An 18721-nucleotide genomic window follows, 5' to 3' on the forward strand; every position below is an offset into this window, starting at 1 on the left:
ACCATTAACACAATCAATGATGATCATAATCATGTACAATATCACATACGGCTACAGTAATGGATATTGTTTCACTATAATTTTAGCCATCAAAACATCAAAAATTACGTATTTGATTCACGATCCGAGCGCGATCATCCAAAAACACACGCGAAAGGCACACGGTTTTTAAACAGAATTCATACACGCGAGGTTACACACGCGAAGTCTCTATGCCCGCAGATGGCTGTACCAACGAATCAACCAACGTTGACTGAACCGTACAATGAAAATTACATTTAGAATCACGACCCGCTGCAATTGGTCTTAAGCTGTGTTTTAGTGGGCGACATTGCCTGTCTCGTCTGCAATTGTAGTGTGTGATTCTGATGGGGAGCCCTTCCGAGAACCTATCTCTACAGATCCAGTAGGACAACTCTAAAAAAATAAATAAATAATTGATCACTTTTGACTTGTTATTTCCAAATATTAGTCATGTTTACTATATTTTATGGGGTTATGCATAGCGAATAAAATAAGATTTGCTGATTTTTTTTCTATCATGTCATCTCATTTTACATATTCTTATACAATTAATGTTATTGTAACATTTATGATGCTACAACAATTGAAAATAAAAGCTTTTAAAGTTTTCATTTTTGCACGGTTCCAGTCTTGACAACTGAAAAAAAAATATTGTTGCCAAAAACGGAATCCTACTGAATTCAAATTTTTAATTGTGAAGAAAGACGCAATCAGACATAGTTCACCTCAGAAAATCTGATCGACCTCGGACGGACAAAAGGATCGTAAACAGTAACAATAATTTAAATTGTTTCCTTTTTTCAGTATGATGGCATCAAATTCAGCGCACGAACCAGTGCGAAGTGCAAGAACCATCACTTAGAATGAAACGATCATTTGACCAACAAAATGCTCCGTTACAGCATGAGCGCTCTCGCGGGCCATATTCTAGATTCGCTGGAATATGATCAAATGGCCCCAAAATTAGTTTTGATCAACTTGTTAAGCCTAGCAATGTTTCTTGAACCATGATAAAGTTAGCTTGAAAAATCACTCTCTGCAACCATGTTCACGGAACTGGCCAAATGATCTCCAAAATAGTTGTTTTCCTAAAATCATGTATTATTATTAAAATTAATTAAAATATAGCTAGCATTAATGTTAAATATAGCTGACTATCACGGCTTCCATATCACATGTCCATCTCTTTTTGTAGTGGCCTTCTCTTTTTTACTCAGGTGCAAAATAAACGCCGGATAAAATATTGGTTCCAGAAACGCTTGATATATTCTGTAGCTTTTTCAAATCTTAATATGATTGGATTAAAAATGACAGTTTATTATTAGTATGTTGCTATTATGCGAGCCGGATTTAAAAGATTGCTTCTTGTATGATCGAACCAGACAAACGGTTGCAATGGCGCATATAATGACAACAGATCGAAGCATTAGGCTCAAGATTAGTCTGCAACATTTTTCATCCAGAAACAATGAGATTTGACAAAATTACAGACGATTTAATCAAGTGTTCTGGACCAATATTTTACTCTGCGTTGATTTTGTACCTGAGTGTACGTTGCTACCTTTTACATCGTTTGCTATTACATCATTGGTCGTTACGTCATTTGCCTCTACATCATTCGACACTACGACGTTCGCCATCACATCGTTCGCCATAACATCGAGTACAATACACCATTCTTCAAACACATCCTTTTTATTACATCATTTTGCTTACGTTGTTTCACATATCACTCAGTCGTGTAATATCACACTACTCTATCTAAAGAGCGATGTGCAGCGATTTTGATGTGATATCACAAGATTTTTTTTTGCTGTGTACAGACATTTCACAAAAACATGTGGCATCGCTGTTCCTGATGTGCAGGGGCTTCGAGTCGACGTTACCGTAATGTAACACGGCGTATTTTGCTTCATTCGTTGTCAAAGGACAGGAAAAATAATTTAATTAATCAAAATACGCTGTGTTACAAACGTTACGTTCCGAGCCTCAGCTCGACCGCCCAGTTAAGCTCAACCGGAAATGAACCGGAATTCTGGCTGGTTCCAGTTCGTATTCCGGCTCCAGTGACACAACCGATTCTAGTTAGAATCGGTTGTGTCACTGGAGCCCGTGTACGAACTGGAACCAGCCAGAATTCTAGTTCATTTCCGGCTGAACTTTACTGGGCGGAATGACATTTGCTGCGCTCTCTTTGTTTACTTGGCTGATCAGCTGTTCTTTAGAAAGCCTGTGAACAGCTGATCAGCCAAGTAAACAAAGTGCGCACCAAATGTCATTTCGGTCGAGCAGGGGCTCGGAAAGTACCGCTATGTAACGCACCGTGTACTGGTTCATGTCTCGTCTGTCCACGGACTGTCGTCGTGTGTACAGTGTCAAAGAGGGTGCAGCAGCAGCTTCGAGTGGTGATTTTTCGTCGTCTAGGTCGGATCGTATTCACTTTTTAACCCATTTTCAAGTGTGAGAAGTGCGTAAATAGTGCAAAATTGAATCTGTTTGAGCTTTCAACGGTTTCAAACATTTTCTCAATCGCGGCAACCAGCAGAAACATTGAACAAAGCTTTTTTCAAACCCTGAAGACATTTGCCTTTTCAAATATTCATCTTCTATTTCGGGGCTTCCGTAGGAAGAGCGAGCGAGATACGTATCTGCGCAGACAGGTGAGTGAGAGGGAGATCGAAAAGAAGAAAGTTGATCATCGTCATCATGGGAGGCATCATTGAAAACATAATAATCACTTTACAATCGCGTTTCAGTTCTGTTGGCTGCTGAACCACACGAAAGAAATGACCTACCGAGAGGCTTCTCACGCCGGAAGTTGGTATACGGACTCGGGTAAGACACGCTTCGAGTAGCTTGTTCAAGTTCAACTTTTCTCATGTTAACTGCTTTCTTGGAAGTAATTTAATTTTGGGAAGACAACATTTTTCGTGCTTCTCTTTGTTTCCTTTTATTTACATTTTTGCTGCCGTGGTGCCAGTTAATTGTATTCCACCATTTAGCGCATTTAGCATAGCATTTATAATTTCTGTCTAGACTTGTAGTCAAAAAATTTAACATGGAAAAGTTAGATTTACTACCTGTTATATTATGAGGTTCTTTTTTATCACCAGGTATCGAATTAAATCGACAACTGTCTAAATGGTTGGATGACGCAGATTTGACTTTCGGACCAGCTCGTGCCATTATCGCTCCGTAAATATTTGGTTCCTAAAGAAATCGATATGCTTGTCTGAAATCTTTCCAAAACTTTAATATTGTATTTCTTCCCATTTCCAGACACGCCGGATATCGCTACTGTGGCTCGTGTGGTGCCTGGGCCTATCGACAGATTAGTCCAGCAGTGGTGTAAATAGACTCATTTTTTAACTTTGTTTGATTAAATCGGTTTGAAACAATCTATTCTCTTCGCAGCAAACGTGTCTTCATTCTGGGACCATCGCATCACGTCCGATTGTCTCGCTGTGCCCTTTCGGCTGCCCAGTATTGTCGAACCCCACTGTATGACCTGAAAGTTGATCAACAGGTCAATGCCGAGCTGGAAGCGACTGGCCATTTCAAGTGGATGGACCAGAAAACGGACGAAGACGAACATAGCATTGAGATGCACCTTCCCTATGTGGCCAAAGTGATGGAAGAGTAAGTATTTGAGGTGGGATGGGAGCTATCGAGCTGTATTGTCGATAAGAAAAACTAGAAATCCACTAATAAAATTGGGTTAAACCACTTTTGCGCGTGAAGGGCACAAAACCTATAACTAAATAATGGAATTTGCGTTTAGGCTTCGTATCATCAGAATTCAACACTAACGTAGTGCCATTAAGCTAACAATTAAGCAAAATCAAATTCTCTCCTTGCTCCAGCTTCCGAGATCAGTTCACCATCGTTCCCATAATGGTCGGTTCGATTAGCAACGATTGGGAGGAAACCTATGGTAAACTGCTCGCCCCGTATCTAGCGGATCCGCAGAATCTCTTCGTCATATCGTCCGATTTCTGCCACTGGGGTGCACGCTTCCGGTACACGTACTACGAGGAATCGCACGGTCCGATCTACAAGTGGATTGAATCGTTGGACAAGATGGGAATGGATCTGATCGAGACGCTGAAACCGGACAGCTTTGGCGAATATCTGCGAAAGTACAACAACACAATCTGCGGCCGTCATCCGATTGGTGTGTTACTTCAGGTATTCCAGTTCCTACCTAGTGTAAATGGTAGATAGCACTGAACATTACTAATCCAGAACATTATTTTCGTACATTTCAGTCGGTGGAAGAACTGAAGCGACGCGGCTATCGGATGAGCTTCAAGTTTCTCAAGTACGACCAAAGCAATCAGTGCTGTGATAAGAAAGACTCCAGCGTTAGCTATGCCTCAGGTTCGTTGATTTTTGAGTAAAGAACAATACTTTCGGCGGTAAAGTAGTATGTAGCATGTAGTAGAATTGTATAAGCACACATCAAGCTGAAAATATTTGAGAGAAGGTAAGAGTGAGAACAAATCGACACAAAGAGGCACTGATGAACAAAAAGTAAAATTATAAAAAGAGATTGAAGAAAATATTTTTTTTTGTCGTTCGAATCATTGAATAATGATTTTTTATGCATTATCAATCTATGAAACAATAATAAATCGTGTTTATCCCATTGTTTTTCGAGGTAGTTTGTAAGAACATATTTATAAGATATTTTTTCTTTTGAAAATGAGACAGAAATTCAGGTAAATCTAGTGTGTCTCCTCGATTTTTTGGAACCAATCTGCTCCCAATATAAGGTAACTTTAGCAAGGTAGACATTTCTTATGTTAGATATTTGTTCAAATTATCTATAGCCTTTAAATCCTGTAATACGATTCCAACTGTATTCTTGTAATTGTTTGAGTGAAAAAAGACGCTGTAGTACAAAAAATTGATGTTTTTGTAATCAAAATTGGAATGAAAGAAAATTGATTGAGAACAAACAATGGGACTATTTGGAGGGCGGAGCCAAGATAATCTTCAATCTTACACATTTGGCGCAATATAAGTGGTGTGTTAGGCCGTTGTCAGCTCCTATTGGGAAGTTTCCATTTCGCCACCCATGTTGTGGTTCGCTAAGGTCAAACTGATGTCAAAGGAGATTAATCAAGGCTTTAACGTGTTCATGAAAAACATTTTCATGCATACGTTGAAGCCGTAGTGGAGCAGAACACTTTTGGTATTTAAACAAAGAAGTCTCGTTTTAAATTTTTGGACCGGAATAGTTTCCAATACTATTGTGGCCAAATATAATGGATCACGGAAAACACGCTGCAGAAAATAACTCATTGGGTATTTTTTCTTGAAAGTTTGGGTAGAAGTAGTTTAGAGTGTATTGTTTACACTGTATTTTTATCGCTGTCAGTTTTTCGAAAATTAAAAAAATGGCGTCACCCGAAAAACAACGTCGCAAATTGATTTTGCGGAAGCGGCTGGATAATCCTCAACTCTTTCATCGGGACATCAGAAATCAATCCGGTATCGTGCAGTCAAAGGTGAGTTGTGTGATTAAACGTTACTACCAAGCTCTGAGCATCAAACATTTTTGTAGAAAACCAGTTTTTGGGTTGCTGGAGACTAATTAGCCGAAAACTGGTTTTCAATGAAAACCGGTTTTCATCCAAGTGAAGAAATTGACCGTAAGTGATCAGGATCACAAGTGTGTAGTGAAAGCGTTTAAGCGGAATCCCAACACTTCGGTCAGGGATGTGAATCTGTCCAAGTCTTTCGTGCCGAGAGCCAAGCACTTGGAGGGACTGTATCCAGCTTTTTACGTGCCATAATGGTGGTCTAAATTGTTCAGTTCCTAATACGTTTAATGGCTCTTTTTTGACAATAATTCTTCACGCCAGCTTGACAGCAACGACCAGTTGAAGATGTCGGGCGTTCATTGAATAAACACCCAACGCGTTGGACTAACGTAGGATGACCTAATCTTACTGTGCAGTTGACGTGAACGATTATTGGCCATTAAACTTATTACGAACTGAACAATTTATACCGCCATTATGGCACGTAACTGGGTATGTACAAAGTGCCGAAGGCTCCAAATCGTAACGAACGGCAAAATACGGTGCGAAAATCACGGGCCCGGAAATTATACCTCCAGATGCTGACGCAGCCTCATTGTCTCATCATATGATGAGACTTACGTCACGGCAGAATTCCGGCAGCTTCCGGAGCTACTGTTATTCACAGTCCCGCACAAGTTTGATGTTCTGGAGGAAGCAAGGAAGCAGAAACAACCAAAGTTTGCCAATAAATACATGATTTGGTAAGCGATTTGCTCATGTGACAAACGGAGTGGTACTGTAAACGGAGAGATCCACTTCAAGGAGTGTCTACAGAAGGGTCTGCTTTGTTTGTTGATGCAAGTCGAGCGCTCTACGATCTTCTGGCCGGATTTAGCTTCGTGCCACCAAATGTTGTCCTGGAGTTGTACGAAGCCAGCGGTGTCACTTTCGTACACAAGGACATGTACCCCTCACCCCCCTCCCTCCCCAGCGCACCATCGAAAATACTAGGCAATTATGAATAGGCACTATGGCAGCATCCCAAGGAGCTGAAATCTGAGGAAAACGCAGAAAAGGTGGGTTTCCATACAGAAGAAATTGCAGCCAGATGTTGTGCAGAACCTACTGAGTGGAGTTAAGCTTAAGGTGCAAGCATACAGTTATGGCATTGAAGTTGAATAAAATAAATATGTCAAAAGCTTACTAATGGGTTATATATTGTAGTCTTAAAGTTTGAAAAGGATCGGGATTCTCTACAGGCTTTTTTGTGATGCAATTTGATGTGGGACACCCTTTAGCTTTGTAGATAGGAACATTATACGTCGACTGGAAGAGGAAAGGTGACAGCTAGGGGCAGATCACTTCTGATACATTTTGAAAAATCAGCGAAATTAAATGCATTTCTTTCCATCAATATACAAATGCATAATGTATTTTGAGTTGCGTGTAAGACGTCAAAACCTTATAAAAATCTAGCCCTCCGGAGAAAAAGAAAAATACTAAATAGCATAAATTTTATGCAAATACCATATTCGATCTATTCACCCAGTAAGATGCATAAAGTTGGTAATATGCTATCACAGCATAATCTGTTTTTATTTTCGAAATGCTTATTGCTATTTTATTCTAACAATGCATAAAATACGCTTAATCAACGGCAGATTTTTTGTTTGCGAAATTATTTTTTTCTATATATTTTAGGTTGTAAATTAAAATAAAATGAAAAGAGCAAACAATTTTATTAAATATTCTCTCAATTTTATTTTAAATGCTGCTAATAATTTTAATAATCTAAAATATGCAAATTTACTATATGATCGAATGGTACCTACAATGTAGTGAAGATGTTTTATGTATATTCAATTATTGAGCACCAACGTAATCATAAAATAATGAAAGACTTTACGGTGGGTGGTGACATCATAAATGAACTGTACTAGTTTGCTAGTAATGTTTACGTGGACTTCAATTCTTAGTAATTTGCTACAAATCCAACTAGGTCGCTTTAAAAAAAATGTCAAAACTGGGTCGCTTTAAAAAAAAAATTATCAAGAACGTTTACCTTCCAGATGACTTCCAACATCTTGTCCCAGTTTTTCATATAATGGACTCATCATACGGATCTTTCTGTTTGAGTTTATTGATTTTGGTCCGGTCAAAGGAAACAGGGTCAGAGTTGGTTCCTGTGTGGAAAAAATCAGTATCAGCAACAGCGGGTTTTTAATGGACACTAAGCAATGATTTAAGTTTAATATTGAGTCATCTGTAGGAGAATCCGTTTTCGCATCCACAGCTCCATTCTTTACGGTAACAGATTTATTAATTTTCAATACGTATAGCTTACCTGAAGCACAAATTACCGGATCGAATTTCTTTAGACTCAAACACGGAAACTTCGGATCTACTTTAATCCGTTTTATAAAATAAAACAATAGTACCCGGACGAAAACCAGCGCATTGAAAACGTCGGAAAACCTGAAACTCTCAGAAACATTAAAAATTTACAAGAGCAATGAAAAGTTTGTAAGACGTCAGAGAGATCATTTGCGTATAAAGAACATGAAAAATGGTTAAGTCCCAAGAGTAACGTTAGTAACGCTTTATGCACGGAAAATAATTGAGATATCTGACGTTTAAAATACGCATACCGAGATCTCGCATTTTTATACTACCGTCCTCCCCTGAAGCCCACGAGCGGTTTGTTTTCCTCCTAATTCGCAGTGCAAATAATTTGTTTTCCTCCCAATTTAAACGTCAAAACGACACAATACTAACGCAGCGGGATAAGTCTATAAAATCATAAAATGCATGGCAATGCATAAATATTATTCTTGCGGTGCATACTTAATATGCATTTCAATGATTAAAAGCAAATAATGTTAAAATTGTGATATATAATATGCTACTTAGCATTTTTCTTTTTCTCCGTGCCCAGTAAAGTTCAGTCGGAAAATAAGGCTGAGTGTTGGCTGGTCGTAATTGTCATTCCGGCTCCAGTGACACAACCGATTCTAGTTAGAAGCAGTTGTGCCACTAGAGCCGGAATACTTACTAGAACCAGCCAGAACGCCGGTTCATTTCTGGTTGAACTTTCCTGGGTACTTTCAACAAAATGTCTAAAAGTGAATCAGCGTTAGGACGTTTGTTGAACAGACTTCTGCGAGGTAATGCCAGGTTGTTGCAAAAATGGAAATGAAATGCATTTTTTTCTAATTTGATGCAAATTTGTTATATTCTGGTTGCAGTTGAAAATCTAAACTAAAGCGCAACTGGTGTAGATGATGCGCAACTTGATTCTCTAACGTTTGCACAAGATGTGCATTAGTTGCCCACTCTGCAAATAGGGAAAAAAGCAAAAGGCGCAAGTTCAATATTTCGATTTTCAACTGCAACCAAAATACATTCCTTAGGGTTGCCACCTCTGGAGAGACTTTGACCCGGAGATTTAATTTAATTTAATTGGATTTTAAGTGGAACTTGACAAAAATTGGAATCAAAGCGATTTCTCGGCATTTTAGAGCAGTTAATTCGTTTTTTATTACTGCGTTAAAATAAAACTGTAAACTTTTCACGTTTGAGAACAGTTTTATCGGTTTGATCTGGTGTAGTATTTCACTTCCCCGACTAAGTGCCAAGAATACAAAAGCACCAGCTACTTTCGCTGTGGAGGATAAGTCGAACGAGCATTCCTCTCCTCCACAACTAACAGGAAAAGGAGATCAAAGGAGGCAGGGCTGCGGCATCACATGGGAAGCACTATGTGTTGTGGGTTATTCATTACCAGAGGTCGCAACAAAGTGGCAAAACTCACCTCCCTAGCCAACAGTTAAGGGTCACTGCAGGACTAGCAACAACACCGGAAGAACTTGTTTGATGTTGACCTAGTCAGTTGGATTGGAACAAATCTGCCATACCTTGTGCAGCTGGGGATGAGCACTAGCGAACAATGAAGTAATTTGGTAAAATTGCAGCAAAATAACTTTTTACGCCATTTTGAGCGCTTAGTGGGATGCAACATTTTAATTGTAATATATAGCGAAATATTACTTTCTTTAATTTGTAGTAAATTTGATTTGTTTTTCATTTTCATTGCTTTGTGAAAAAAATCAGCAATATTTGGTGAACTCATCTTCGCCACCTTGAAACGAAAGGTTAGTCGGCCAAAATAAATCTGTACCAGAGTAATAGTTAACTTACTTTTTAAATATTTTGTAATGGTCAGTTAATTCCAAAAAATAAAATGAAATTATGCTTCTTCCAACCAAACCCGGAGAAACTGATATAAAATCCGGAGATTGCTCCCGAAAACCGGAGTCTCCGGGTCAAACCCGGAGGGGTGGCAACCCTAACATTCCTAGAGTGATTCGCCCCTAGGGTAACAGAGATGTTCAAACCTATTGAGCTGTCGAAGTTCGCGATGAAATATCTGTTCCTGTGGCTTGAAGAGCGACATTTCCATCGTAACCGGGACCATCACCCAGAGAATTTGTGTGCAGGAGTGCCTGGAAGACGGTTTGTTGGCTTTCCTTAAGCAACACTATTGTTCCGTTCTGTTTTGGTCGGATTTGGCATCTTGCCATTACGGAAACAAAGGCCATAGAGTGCAAAGCCGCGAGTGAGGTCCAGTTGGTGCCCAAGAATAAGAACCCTCCCAACACGACAGAGCTTCACCCAATAAAAAAAATATTGGGCAATCCTCAAGTGGAACCTCAAGAAGACGCGAATGATAATTGTCAGCGAGATGCAATTCAATGGCGTTTTGCGGCGAGGAAAGTGAACAAGAAGACTGTGCAAAAGTTTATATAGGGAAAAAAGGAAGCTAGAGTGAATATTTTTTTCTTTGTTCTGTATGAGCTGAACTTACAAAAGGAACATGTTTTGATTTTTGAATAAAAAGTTTGACCGATTTACACATTCCCAGTTGGGCTCTGTAGGAGAATCATCCGAAATGCTGGCTGGTTCTAATTCGTATTCCAGCTTTCAGTGACACAACCGATTCTAGTTAGAGTCGGGTGTGTCACTGGAGCCGGAATACGAATTAGAACCAGCCAGAATACCAGCTCATTTCCGGCTGAACGTACCTAGGTTCTCGTTTGATCAATTTTTGATCGTAACACCCTTTATTAAAAATCAATTCAAGTGCTCTAGAATGTCCTCTCTAATAAGTAAACTAGAAACAAATAATGATTTAACTAGTACAAACTGTACAAAAACAATCCAAAGCTGAAAAGAGGTATTCTACGTCACTTAAAAAATTTGTAATATGTATTATAATACAAAATATGAAATAAAGTAACTGTCTGAACTGAACTGCTCTAGAATGTCGAGCGTTAGCTTTCATTCTAATTTCTGTCTAAGCAAAAAAAAATGATGACCATTTCTTTATTTCTGGTAACGACAGTGCTTAGAGCATCTTTTAAGGAAATGCTTCAGATTCTTCCGTTGCTGTTTTTCCGCGGGGCTTGGTAGTAGATCAAGTTGACTTTCCCCACAATATGCACAATTTTCAGCATTATCAATGCAAAAACCATCCTCATAATTCTCTGCGGAATTGGGTCATTAAGCCATATGCTGCTTTTGAATTTTTTTTTTCCAATGCAGCTGACGTTAAAGAACTATTTTTTTTTGACTTTTTTGTGCGCCAAATAATTAAAAATTATTTTATAAAATTGAATTATCACGGCCACACCTTCCATTGAACTACCTTGATCCCTATCCTTTTGCTGGGATAACTGTCAACAATGCTAACCCATGTGGCTAAATTCACTGCCAAGGAAGACCGATAGTGTCAAACGAGGACGTATTTAAACCATTTAAAAATAATTTAAATTTAATTCTGAAGTTTTAAACGTTGAACTTAATTTTTTTTATATTTAGAAAGATGAGCTCTATCGGTTTATGAAATAAAAGACGAATTTTATTTTTTATTTACCAATTGCACGAAGAATGTATAAAAACCTTTATGAACAATAGATAGTAAAAGAAAGCTATACGACGTCTCTATTCAGTACATCCGGAAAGTTTTGGGCGCGCAGACTTAATTTCGCGGCTCATCAACACGCACCACCGAAGAGTTGGGTAACAGAGGTATTTTGGCCACCTAGCATATTTTGACCCATCCAACGTCATTTTTTATGTTCATTAAACGAATTTTCTTAAAATTTTGAAAATCTAGTAGTAGTAAGAGATCTGTATTGATGATCAGATGTGAGCAGATGTTGTGCATGAGTATATTTACCAACCAATGCAGTCTTTATATGTCTTATTCGCAATATTTAAGAACTTTGGGCCAAAATACCTTTTATACCCTAACGTCTACATTTTTTGAGTGTATGATCACAGATAACAGACGTTTAGGCTCGATTTGAATCGTGTGTCAATACCCGCTACTGAAATTCCGAATAAATAAAACGCCTAAAACACGTTTGGCAAACGTTTGTAGATGTCGCAGTGATCGATACAATGCATTTAGAGTGCAGCTGTCAAACATGTGTAGCAAACAGTTGCGCAAATGGCAATAGTGAAACACGGATTTCCAACGTTTATCAATTTGAAAGTTTACACAGGTTTTTGAAGAAATTTTGTTCTAGCCTATACATCTGTTATCTGTGGTATAATTTAATCATTCAATTCGTCGTTACTTTTGGGGATATTGTAGAACACTATTGTTATATTCATTGAATAAAATTAAAGTTCAAATTGTAGGGTCAGTACAAAAGTATCAACGCAAATGGTTACTATATTCCATAACATACGTTAATTGTTCGGACTGTCACAAATAGTTTTTAACTATGCGGGAAACATTCAAGCCCCTCCTTTAGTCGGCCGTCACTGCTTTTTCCTGTGTTTACATGAATCTGACACCTTGCATCACCGTCACCATCATCATCATCATCAGTCAGCTGTGCGCGATGTCCGACGCTGTCAGTTTTGTTCAGCACAAGCAAAATAATAACGTTATTTTTTGTCGTCGTCTTTTTTTCCGGGATAGAATAAATTTGTTTCGTTTGCGTTGTAAATTGATGTGGTGAAAGATTGGTGAAAATAGCTTCAATTTGTCCTGGTGACTATCGATTGCAAGTGTTTCCGCTTATAATTCGGTACGTGGTACGCGAGTGCGGTAAGCTTCCATTTAGAATGGCCTGATTCCGTCGAGGGCTGCCTTTGTTTACAAAAGTGTCGCTAGCGGGCTCGACCAAAGTGAAATTCCATCAGTGAAAAACAGCGATGGAATGCGATTGTGGTTGCTGTCGGTGATTGAAGCAAATGGCAAAGAGGCATTCTGTCTTCCTTGAGGAAGCTGGATATTATGCAACGTCAGAGTGAAAAAATAACAGTTATAATTGAAAATTTTAACCTAGAAAATCCGTCGGGTGGGTCGTGATTGAAGGATCGGCTCCGGAGAGATGTGAACCGATAGTGCCCGGCCGTCAGAGGGGGTTTTCATCGGTTGTTTGTCGCGTACAGAAGATGACCGTTAAATGCGAGCGAGAATGATTCTTGATTCAGCATCAGTTTGTCCCGTTACCGAATGAAGGGGCGAACGCGATTCAAAAATTACTCCCAATGTTTGTAGATATTAGTGCAACTAAAATGGTTCAAGGGCACTGACGACTGTCTGTGATTTTCTGAGGGCAGACGGCCTACGTTTAGTCAACGCCGGTTGAACTTACACTGCCAAAAATAGCACCTCTTAAACGACTAGCTTATATTTGTCGCGGGTGAATAGTGGACATTTCCATCAAATGTTTCACGCTTCATGATTGCTAAACGTCGGGGGCAACCTAGTCTCCAGTGCGCTACTCAATCAATAGAACTCTTTGTTTTAAAACGATAAAACAGATACATTTAATTGATTTGATGTCTGTTTCATGTCTCGACGTGGGTTACACTTTTCTGTTTTATTGCAATGCCAGATCTTTATCTATTTTAATACTACTTCTGTGGGGTGGTCTAATATTTCAGATTTTTATTTTAGTAATACCCTAGAATTGATAAAACATAGGCTAAGAAACGGAAGTCAGGTAAGTAACAGAAAACATGCTTTAGTTATTTGAAACACGCAATTTAATTTGCAGTTACACTGATCATACATTGTTTAACGTCATTTTTTCACTCAAAATGTTTTTCTTCAAAAAATATGTTTAGCGTCTTTCAATCCCGCGTCTGGGCGAATGACGTCGATAAACTCTGTCTTTAAATAAATATCTTGGTCGTGAACCAGTGGCGTAGCTAAACGGGGCAGCGTAAGGCACTTTCTTTTCAAGAAACCTGCAACAAGGTTCCTCAATCAAAGTCTAAAGCTAGTGTTACTGTCGAATATTCCACGATGTATTCTCATCGTATTGCCTTCCTAGCTACGTTACTGCAAACAACAAACTCCTTTAACTCGATACGCAAAAGACCGGCGCGATTGTTATCATAACTTTTCCGACCATTGGATCCCATTTTGTTGGAAAACGTTTAGCAGTTGAAGAGGAATAGCTATCCCCCTTCCTGACGACGATAATCTACGTTCCACAGTCGTGAAAATTTATCATTCGGCGTTGTGGAAGTCACGAGAAGTGATTCGCGTCATATCTTAAGTGCTTATTTCGTTAAAATCGGTAGTGTAGTTCAAGTGAGAAGATCGGTCTTTGAGGAGGAAATCATTCGTTCGGTGTGATAGTGTGTTGTTTGTTGATCGTGAAGAAAATTTAGATAAAGGAAGGAAATGAGTGAAACGGGTGGTGCGGAGTCCGGCAGTGTCGGCGCCAATGGTGCTGATGGGAAATCTTCCAGCATCCAGCCGCCTAAGATCCGCTCGATACCAAAGCCGTCCGGCATTAAGCCACCGACTATGACGCTCAGTTCGTCGACCAGTTCGCTTGCCAGTGTTGGTTCCAGTGTTGCAGCTCCTACAACCAGCCGGATTGGACGGCCCTGTCAGGGACATGTCGCACCGAAGGCTGGGCTGCCGCCGCCAGAACATAAAAGTGAGTATAATTTGTTTAAGATATCTTGTTTCAATGATGTTGAATCCCGTTAAATTTCTCTTTTTCTAAAAAAATGTTTTGTTGAAGTTTTTACTTTCTTAGAATTAATTCCCAAAAACAGTTGTCGACAGTTGTCTGCCGTATCACGTTAAGGCATAAAAGTCGATTTCTTCTATTTTTTGTATTCTTCGGCAGAAAGTGCCAAAACATTTTACTCTTTCAAGAATGGTCTTTAAAGTTTTTGGGAAAAAGAATACGAAAAACAGAACTCCAGTATTGTAACCTTTGCATCCGTGCTGTAATGCTTAACCATGACATACTCTACAATTATTCATCCTCAACTTGCTCAGCGTGTCTCAGGAAAGCAATATCGAGCTCTTGATATTTTTCTGTGTACTGCAATAATATTTCATTTCTGAAATTGAATGAAATTTTCGATGAATTAAAAATTGCGACTGTATAATGACAATCGAAGCTGCAACCGAATATCAGTCGTTTTGCACCATTAGTTGACATATGTTGTTATTTATGGTTTTGTTTCTTATTTCGTGCGTTCGCTGTGCTCAGATTGTCAAATTACGGTTTCTTTTGTGTACGTTTCACATTTTTTACAGTGCTAAATAGATTACGTATCTTTAAACATTACGTAATCGACACGGAAGATTTTTAGCGGCCTTCTGGATATGTCGACTATTGCCTTCCAAATTATCCAAAAACTGCTTCTTTTTTCAAATTTTTTCGATTGCAAATAGCAAAATTTGCCTGTAATAAATTGAACTGTTAGAGTGTGCTTTCTTAGGCAGAATTGTCATCGAAATTAATCGTGATTTCAGGTGTTAGATACCCTAAAAACCAGCATTTACGGATATCACTATTCCGCCACTTTTTTTAGACATAAAACTTGTGAGTTCAGGATCATTGTTGTGGCTCGATCTTTCTCTACTGAACGGAGAGATAAGGAAAGAAACAAGTCAAGGAGAAAATCAGGATATTATTGTCTAGAGAAATTTGACCTCCGGTGATCTCCCCATCGCAGTGGCTAAGAGCTATATGGTTTACGAAAGCGGGTATCCGTATGGGGAGAAATTCCGCAGCCAGGGAACTCTCAGCACCACATAGCAATTAAATTAACTTCCAAATGCGGTTTCAAACATTGACCCACCACTCGCGCGATCATGAAACCAATGTTGATGAAACGGTCACATCCGGCCCTCGCGGTCTGAACTAATGGCTTCAGTTGAACCAATAAAAACGTGACGTTCATATTCACTAAACAACACGTTCCTTAGTGACATGACCTAGAACTCTAGTGATATGGGGAAACGGACTCTCTTCTACCATCTGTACCATACACTAAAAATTAAGCATCAGATTCATGGTCCGCGCACGATCATTCAAGAATAGACGCTACCTCATTATAAAATCGAAATAATACTCGCGAAGTCACATACACGTGACAAACACGTTAATATACAAATGCTTGAGCCTTTCGCGACCATCCATGGCACCTATTCCCGCGATCTCGTAAACATGATAACATCCCGGTGATAAAGTGAATGTCTCGGCTCCTATAAATTTTCAAACGCAGTCTCAAGCGTGAACCTAAAAACTCCCGCACTCGCATGATCATGAATCGGTCACTTCCGGATGTTTCTATCCTTGATATCAGCAGGCTATGTCCATGCCTTCAATTGGTTCAATGAAAAAAAGAAAGCTCTCATATCCACTGGATACCACGTTACATGGCGACATGATCGAGGACTCTAATGATATGGGGTAACTTACTCCCTGTCAGAATGTGAATTGTACACCGAAAACTAACTATCAGAATGAAGATCCGCTTGACCATCCAAGAACGCACGCGTATGTAGGAAATGCCACACGGTTACAAAATCCAGTCTTGTACACGCGAAGTCACATGAACGCGAGCACACGTGACAAACACGTTAACGTACGAACGCTTAAGCCCTTCGCGATTAACAACGCACACCTACGTTCGCGATCGCGCAAACTTAGTAACACCCCGGTATTAAGGAGAACGTTTTAGCACTCACGAAGTTTCAAACGCTATCTCAAACACGAACCTACAAACGTCCGTTTTCGCGCGCTCATGAATCGGTCACGTCCGGAAATAATTACTCTCTGTCCTAATAACTTAGGTCCATACATTTAGTAGAACCAATCAAAAAATAAAGCACATATCCACTAGACAACACGTTCCATGGCGACATCACCGGGCACTCTAGTGATATGGAAGATCTTACACTCTTTTAGCATCTTAGCAGTACACCAAAAAATAAAGTATTAGATTCACGGTCCGCGCGCGATTATCCAAGAACACACGCGAATATGCGAAAGGCACACGGTTATAAAATAGAATTCATACACGCGAAGTTACATACACGTTAGCACGCGACATACAAACGCACACGCGATTGAACACGTTAACGTACAAATGCTCGAGCTCTTCGCGATGATACACGCGATCGCGAGTAGGCCTGCACATACCTGAATCGTACAATGAATATCACATTCAGAATCACGGCCAGCTACAATTGGCCTAATGCGGTGTTTTAGTGGGCAACATTGCCTGTCTCGTCTGCAAATTGTAGTACAGTAAGATTCCGTTTTTGACACGTTCCGTTTTTGGCATGCTCCATTTTGGCAACAAAAAAGTTTCGTTTTTAGCAACAAATGGGTTCCGTTTTTGGCAACATTATTTTTGTTCATAGTAAATCTTTTGAAAAATGCTCAATAATCATTTTGGTGTAATAATGGATATCACTTTTGACTTTATTTCCAAACATAGAAGTCATATTTACTATATTTTGTGGGGGCGGGCATAGCGAATAAAGTTAAGTTTGTAGATTTTTTTCTATTATTTCATTCCATTTCACATATTCTTATATAATTAATGTTCCTGTAACATTCATGATGTCACAAATTGAAAATAAAACCTTTTAAAGCAAGGTTCCATTTTTGGCACGGTTCCAGTTTCGGCAACTGAAAAAAAAAATATTGTTGCCAAAAACGGAATCCCACTGTATGTGATTCTTACGGGAAGCCCTTCCGAGAACCTAGCTCTATAGCTCCAGTAGGACAACTCTCGAAAAAAAGTATTATCCGTAGAACTGTAGTTATTTCAATTAGTCGAGCTGGTTTACGCTACGACAGTGCTGCCAGGGACAGTTTTATTCAACGGCAAAAAAATAAACTTTAATATTTCTTTGTTTTCAAATATTTTTTGAAATCGATGAAACCAATCAATTTAGACTGACTTTGCTATTTTTTCCATTCAATTGGACTACTGTAAACAATAAAGATTAAAGATATTTTCTATATATTGTATTTCCAAAGGATGGGTGTATTGCAATTTGCATTATTGAGGACTCCGGTTGATAAAATGTAAGTTTAGCAGATTTTAGGATATAATAACCACCCTGAAACAATTTTCATTATCTTGGTATCAACTGAATTACCTACACTACGTTGACCAATTTGAGCTGCATTTGATATTCAATAACAAGAGCAGTTTATGATTAGAGATTATGGCTTTTTTCGTTTGCTACGCACGCTCCAAGGTTTCAACAGGACGCACAGTGGCGGGTCTTCAAACAAAAGTCGGACAAAACCTCAAATGTTACCTTATTTGGCTGAAAATCACAATTTAAGCTAATTTTGAGGTGCTGAGCTCATTTTTGATGCCAAAAGTCGTAAAATATTAGATGCATTTTTCCATACAGTGTCATTGAACCTTTCTTATAACTATGATCCTGTTTTCATGATAGATTTTCCGGTACTGTTCACCAACGTCAGCAATATCACAAAAAATGAAGAACACTACATTAAATCCATTGTATAACGTGTTGGTTTACTGTAGATTGTCTATTTTACACAAAACACCATGCGCCTCCATATCAACAACAAAGCTTCAAAATCTCCTTAAACCTTTTTGCGCACCTAGGCGCAGAACGAGACCATGATGTTCGAAAAGTAGAGGTTATTTCCCATAGAATGTATACTATGTGACCGTTCCAAAATTTGAACAGAATACATTAGTGAAAAAAGTATTTTTGATCTGACCACCTCAAACATATTTAAATGAAACAGTCATAGTTCAAAGCAAATTTACCAAATGTATTTTAATTTACCAAATGTATTTTGTTTACCTACCAGCAAAGCAAATTTACC

The 18721-nt window shown here is 38.9% G+C and overlaps 2 protein-coding genes and 1 long non-coding RNA gene across 21 annotated transcripts in view; 2 read left to right on the top strand and 1 right to left on the bottom strand.

Annotated features, from left to right (window-relative positions):
- Positions 1-2382: 2382 nt before the first annotated feature.
- LOC131678834 (protein MEMO1) lies at positions 2383-4933 on the top strand. Its single transcript, XM_058959208.1, has 7 exons — positions 2383-2684; positions 2781-2859; positions 3138-3219; positions 3304-3372; positions 3439-3663; positions 3888-4212; positions 4293-4933. The coding sequence occupies exons 2-7, from the start codon at positions 2811-2813 to the stop codon at positions 4422-4424; spliced, it is 882 nt and encodes a 293-aa protein (XP_058815191.1). The 5' UTR covers positions 2383-2684; positions 2781-2810; the 3' UTR covers positions 4425-4933.
- A 2451-nt stretch (positions 4934-7384) lies between these two features.
- LOC131681814 (uncharacterized) lies at positions 7385-8051 on the bottom strand. The gene is made up of 3 exons (XR_009303982.1): positions 7900-8051; positions 7618-7738; positions 7385-7558 (listed from the first exon to the last, which is right to left on the bottom strand). It is a non-coding gene; the product is annotated as an uncharacterized LOC131681814 (long non-coding RNA).
- A 4418-nt stretch (positions 8052-12469) lies between these two features.
- Positions 12470-18721, top strand: part of LOC131678835 (restin homolog) — a 289770-nt gene continuing 283518 nt past the window's right edge. For 8 of the 19 annotated variants that reach the window (XM_058959209.1, XM_058959221.1, XM_058959223.1 and 5 more), the window contains exons 1-3: positions 12470-12675; positions 13534-13579; positions 13704-14530. In XM_058959209.1, the coding sequence (XP_058815192.1) occupies positions 14269-14530 (262 nt within the window). In that variant the 5' untranslated portion in view covers positions 12470-12675; positions 13534-13579; positions 13704-14268. Of the gene's footprint in view, positions 12676-13520; positions 13580-13703; positions 14531-18721 lie in introns of those variants that run through there. The other 11 variants (XM_058959213.1, XM_058959211.1, XM_058959216.1 and 8 more) reach the window with 11 other exon arrangements.

This window comes from Topomyia yanbarensis, chromosome 2, assembly GCF_030247195.1.
Source record: "Topomyia yanbarensis strain Yona2022 chromosome 2, ASM3024719v1, whole genome shotgun sequence".
Lineage (NCBI taxonomy): Eukaryota > Metazoa > Arthropoda > Insecta > Diptera > Culicidae > Topomyia > Topomyia yanbarensis.

What these genes read in the sequence shown, in the direction of transcription:
- LOC131678834 (XM_058959208.1), top strand. Translation starts at nt 2,811, where the DNA reads ATGACCTACCGAGAGGCTTCTCACGCCGGAAGTTGGTATACGGACTCG. An exon ending in GCTCGTGCCATTATCGCTCC is followed by an intron (nt 3,220 to 3,303) that starts GTAAATATTTGG and finishes TCCCATTTCCAG; the next exon opens with ACACGCCGGATATCGCTACT. An exon ending in GTGGCCAAAGTGATGGAAGA is followed by an intron (nt 3,664 to 3,887) that starts GTAAGTATTTGA and finishes TCCTTGCTCCAG; the next exon opens with CTTCCGAGATCAGTTCACCA.